At 48.8% G+C, this 6000-nt stretch overlaps 1 protein-coding gene across 1 annotated transcript; it reads right to left on the reverse strand.

Moving 5' to 3' along the window:
- Positions 1-5019: 5019 nt before the first annotated feature.
- LOC146341583 (olfactory receptor 14I1-like) lies at positions 5020-6000 on the reverse strand. Its single transcript, XM_084807553.1, has one exon. It carries the CDS (start codon positions 5998-6000, stop codon positions 5020-5022), a length of 981 nt encoding a protein of 326 aa, XP_084663679.1.

A 6000-nucleotide genomic window follows, 5' to 3' on the forward strand; every position in this document is an offset into this window, starting at 1 on the left:
GAGATGGACAAAATCTCCTCTGTTGGCCTTCCATGCTGCTCACCGAACCCCTGCTATTTACCCAACACAGTAAGCAGCACAGGGTGACCCACTGGGCTGTTGGGGGGTGGGGGGGCTCTCTCGGTAGCTCTTGTTTTTTCAGTGAGCAGCCACTTTTGTGTAAGATGGGGGTCTATGTCTTCATAGATCTACTGTTTGCCCAATAGATGTAGAAAAGTGTGTCCATAAAGGTTCATTTCAATTACCGTCTTTACCGAAGGGTGCATTCACGCCTGTAATGTTTTGGAAATGGTGCCTTTATGGCTGCCAAATATGCAACATTACCTACACGAAAACACCTGAGCTACCACTGTTGTGCACAACAGCAGCTCATTAGGGAGGATGGGAAGCTCTGGGGTGCTCACAGATCTGCAAGGTGCTCACCAAGCAGGTCCATGTGTGCCCTACGGTTCTGCGCAAGCAGGGTCCAGGAGGGTGGGCAAGGGAGAGTCTGTTGGATTACACACACACACAGAGAGAGAGAGAGAGAGAGAGGGAGAGGGAGAGGGAGGGAGAGGGAGAGGGAGAAGGAGAGAGAGAGAGGGAGAGTGTCAGGAGCGCCCTAGCTGTCTCTTGCAGTCCCCACCAATAGCCAACTCAGGACACAGATGACAAGGTCTTTCCAAGACTTTATTCCTTTATTACTTCATGACTCTTTCAGATACTAATCACTAGAGACAAAGCAAGGAACAACAGCAGTGGGGAAAGATAGCAGAGTAGCCTAAGCTCCAGGTAAGGCAGTTGGTCCCCATTTGAAGGAGAACCACGGGAAGACCCTGAACTTATGGGCTACGGAGAGATCCTCCCTCTTTCCCTTGGGTCCTTGGGACATGACCATTGTTTCACAGGGAGTGGGGGTGAAGAGAGGCTCTCTCCATCCAGTTGGACTATTGAAACCTGAGGAGTCTGTCCCTCCCTGTCTGGAAGAATCTGGGAAAGTTTTTTCCCCCCTGTTTTGCGATTTCTCTTCAGACTCTGAGCTACTCTGCCACTGCTTTAGGGATGTACGAATCCCCTACCTGGCTCCACAGTGGGGGATCCGTGGGGGGGAGGTGCTCCGTCCCTCCCCCCAGAATCCTCCCTGGCCGGCTCCGCTCCATGGCGGGTCCGAGGAGCCGCCGGCCAGGGCTGTCTGCAGCCGGAGTTCCGGCTGCGGCCGGGCTGCTGCGGCCACAAATGGTGGCCGTCGTAGCGGCTGCCATTTGCGTCCTGCCAGGCTGCCATGATAGGTATGTAAGTATTTACGTAGCCTATCACGGCAAAGAGCAGCGGCGCAAATGGCAGCCGCTACGCCATTTGCGCTGCTGCTTTTTCCGTGATAGGCTACGTAGGTATTTATGTAGCCTATCATGGTTAAGGCAGCCAAGCAAATGGCATAGTGGCCACTGTCTGTGTGGCTGCCTTTACCGTGATAGACTGCATAAATACTTACATAGCCTATCACGGAAAGAGCAGTGGCGCAAATGACGAAGCGGCCACCGTTTGCGTCCCTGCTGTTTGCCATGATAGGCTACATAAATACTTATGTAGCCTATCAGGGCAGCGTTGCAGGATGCAAATGGCGGCCGCTACGATGGCTGCCATTTGCAGCCACAGCAGCTGGCCAAGAGACCAGCCACCACTGCCAGAGCCGCCGCCGGAGCCACCTCCGCCTCTGCCCAGGTAAGCTTCATCCCGGGGGGATTCCGTGGGGTGGCGGGGGGTGGGAGGCCATTCCACCACGGGTTTCAGGGGGGCGATTGCCAGTGCATTTGGCCTCACTGAAATCCGTGGCGGAATTCTCTGCCATCCCTGTACTGCCTATGCTCAGAGGCACCCCCTACAAGGCTTACTTTTGATGCCTATCAAATATCCTCAAGTAGCTATCCAGCAGGGCAGCTCCAACACCATGCTTGAGTTGAGGCCACACAGCCAGCTCAGTCAGGGAGAGTGCTGGGCAGGATGCCGAGCAGATCATCAACAGTATCCTCAATCTGTCTCAATGGTCAAACGTGAGGCACAGGCCCTCATAGTCTACCCTGGCCCAGAGGGATTTCCTGGTGAGCAAGATGGTATTGTTATGAACCACAGTGACTCCGGCTCCCAGACCCTCTGACATGGGCTGATGATCGGGGGGGGGGGGATGAGCAAAAATTAAAAGGCTAAAACAGAGTGGCTCGTTGAGCAGCAGCTCGGCGGGAGCCAGGGGAACCATGCGCACATGAGTGCCAAGGTGCCCGAGAGTTCGGGGGATGGCTTGACTGCAGACGAGCAGAGTTGGGCAAGAGGGAGGGTTTGTGGACTCCAGCTTGGGGGCCAAACTGCGGGAAGATCATCAGGCACGAAGCAGAAAACGAGCGCTCACGCCACCCCTATCCGAGATTGTGTTCAGTATGGAAGGGGTGAACAGGGTAAATCCTGACCAAAAAAAGAACTGAAACAAACTTATCATGCATCCATAACCATGGGGCACATATTTTCAGGCATGAAGCTTCCAGTTCTGTGGCTTTGTGAAGCTTGAGCCAACATAAGATAGCTTTAACTCTGGTCTTAAACTGGCAGGGTTTTTGCTCATTGACTTCTCAGGGTTTGTTTGTTTGTTTAACTAGATTCTCACAACCATCATAATGAGAATATATAGACTGCTAATACATGTTCACTGAAACATGCAAATGTGCTTCCAGTGTGACACACAATCCTTGGATGTTCTTTTCCCACCATGCAGAAAGGAAGGGCAAGGACTGGGGCCCTTGTGCAGCATTTCTGCTTTCAGATAGGTGTTGTGAGGTTCAGATCCTTCTGGTATTCCTCCAAGTGAATGCCACCTCCACCTTTACCAAATTCTCTGAGGGTTGTATCTACTGGGTTCTATCCAATGAAGCTGAAGCTCCAATATTTTGGCCACCTAATGCTAAGAGAAAACTCCCTGGAAAAGACCCTGATGCTGGGAAAGACTGAAGGCAAAAGGAGAAGGGGACGGCAGAGGATGAGATGGCTAGATAGCATCACGGATGCAATGAATATGAACTTGAGCACGCTCCGGGAGAGAGCGCAGGACAGGAAGGCCTGGCGTGCTATGGTCCATGGGGTCACGAAGAGTCGGACACAACTGAACGACTGAACAACAACAACAACAATCCAATGATACTCTAACTTAAGTCTCATTCATTGCAATGGATCTATCCTAACTAGGACCAACATGCGATACAACCCTGAGAGTGAAACTGCATGTTACTTTGAAGATGTAACTAGTTTATTATTATTGTTGTCGTTGTTATTGTTGCTGTTGTTATTATTATTATTACTCAAAAGTAACCTCATGGGATCTCATACACATCAGTAGGCTAGAGGAGTGGGTAGGGGGCTTAACCTTTTGCTTTCTCCCTGCAATATACATTACAACTGGATGCCTATTGGCAAGGCAAACTGGAAACTCAACATAAAAAAAGCTAGGTGGGGGGAAGAGAAAAGATGTCATTGATAGTTCAAAAGATGCAAAATGAATCTGAAATATGTGGAAGAATAATTTACTCCCATTGAGAAATATATAAGTGTGGATGGACTTGGCATTGTCTGGTCCTTTGGAAAGAAGTACAATGGAAATGGAAATGGAAATGGAAATGGAAACTAGCCTGGGGGGGGGGTCAGTCTATCCCTACCTTTAGCGAATGTGTGTCTTGTGAGAATGTTCTCCATTTTGTACATGTGTCTGGATGGACAGCACATTTGCTAACAGACGTGGTGGTGGGAGGCCCAGTTCACGATAGCCACATCGTATAAAACAGAGGAGGGCAATGTCTGGACCATGGAGGGTTGAGCACCCTCTGCAGGCCCTGGCCTCTGCCCTCCCTAAGCCTCTCTCCATCCCCAAGCTATTCCCCCTGTCAGTGAGTGGCACATAGGGGAACCTCTTCCTTATCCCCAATCATATGTAAGCCAGGGATTCCCCTGGACCTCTCCCCACACTGCTCATCCCCCCGATGGGGATGCAAGCAGTGCAGGAACAGGGAGTTCAACTCGGTTGGAATACTGCAAGGGATGGCTGAGTCCCTTCCTATGCCACAGATGCCCCAACTGGGACTCAAGCAGTGCAGGAAAGAGCAGTCTGACTCAGCCGGGGCTTGAGTCAGCTCCTGTAAGAACTGGCTTAGTCGAGTCCTGCCCAGTGCCCCGACTGAGTCCCTTTCTCTGGGCTGAGAACGGGAAGGAGCACAGTGCCTCTCTCTGCATGGAGGGTTTTCTTTTAAGTGGCTGGGGCAGAAGTTGTCATGGGAGGGGTGGGGCTTGAAGGGAGAGGGCCCACCCTTCGATGTCAACTGGCCCACTGGTTTCATCCAAGGGTTACCCTCCCCCCTGTCACACACACACTTTGCTCCACTGTCCTTCTTGTCTTGTTTACTGACAACATTCAGACAGCCATCCCTTCAATAACTACAACACTGGGGCTTTACTTAGCTCTGATATTTACCTATGGCTCATTTCAGACTATTTATAAATGTCTGAGAAAAGCTAGTCTGTTGAGCCCTGTAGCAAGAACACTCTAATCCAGTCCCCTGGAGAGAGACTTGTCTTCCTTCCTTCCTTCCTTCCTTCCTTCCTTCCTTCCTTCCTTCCTATCTTGCTTATGTTACTCTTTCAAATGCCATATAAACGAATGCCCCCAAAATAGGGCAGGGGGAGTGGGGAACATGTTTTCAAAATCTCAGTCTTAAATTGCAGGCATGGGGAGCTCAATCTGTATCAGCACTATAGTGGACGGGAAGAGCTAAAGCCCCACAACACACCCACATTAGGGTTCTGGTCCATATTGAGCTCCCTACATTTGCATTAGAGGTATATTTTTTTTTGCTTTTTTGTTTGTTAGTTTGTTTTAAAAATAAAAAATTAAAAAAATTTAAAATTTGTTTTTTTTAAAAAAGTTTTAAAATAAAAAAGCATGTCTCCTACTTACATCTTTAAAGTAAAGCCTATTTTGGCTTTGCTTATACTTCCATGCAGAATTCACTTTTCCAGAACAGGAATGGAGAAGGCATTTTGAGAAGAGTGCCTCAAACCCAATAGCTTTGACAAAGCATGTTTTATTTCCTTGTTTCTAATGCTGTAGATTACTGGATTCATCAAGGGTGGGACCATGGTATATACCATAGTAAATGCCAAATCTAGATGTGAGACAGAATTGGAGGTGGGCTTGAGGTAAGCAAAATAGCCAGTGGACACAAATACGGAGAACACAATGAGGTGGGGAAGGCAAGTTGAGAAAGCTTTTTGCCTTCCCTGCACTGAGGGGATTTTCATCACTGCCGTGAAGATGTGCACATAAGTCACAACAATGAAAATGAAGCATCCTAACCCAATGAGAGCACTTAAGGAAACAGCACCAAATTCAAACAGGTACAAGTCAGAGCAGGCCAGCTTAAGTAACTGTGGGAGTTCACAGAAAAACTGATTGACAATGTTGGAGCAAAAGCGGGGTGCAAAGGTGCCTCCGGTGTGTAACACTCCGTAGAGAAAGCTGCTGATCCACACAGTAATAACAATCTGAATGCAGAGCTGCTTATTCATCAACATCTCATATTGTAGTGGATTGCAAATGGCAACATACCGATCGTACGCCATGACTGTGAGAAGAGAGAAATCAGATGCCGTAAAGAAGAGAAAAAAGAGGACTTGAGCAACACATCCAGAATAAGAAATGTGTCTGGTATTTAAGAGAAAATTGGTCATGGTTTGGGGGAAAATGACTGAAACCTGGCCCACATCCGCTATGGCCAGGTTCATCAGAAAGAAGTACATGGGGGTGTGCAAGTGGTGGTCAGAGGCTACTGCAGAGATGATGAGAAGATTTCCTGAAACTGCTGCCAGGTAAAAAACAAGGAATCCAGTGAAGTGCAGAATCTGGAGTTGCAGAACTGTTGAAAATTCCAGGAGAAGAAACTCTGCCAGAGACGATTCATTCATGAGATTTTGCTCCCTTGGGAGCAT

This window comes from Heloderma suspectum, chromosome 6 (assembly GCF_057233095.1).
Source record: "Heloderma suspectum isolate Gila_16-S chromosome 6, 16-S_ref, whole genome shotgun sequence".
NCBI classification, from domain to species: domain Eukaryota; kingdom Metazoa; phylum Chordata; class Lepidosauria; order Squamata; family Helodermatidae; genus Heloderma; species Heloderma suspectum.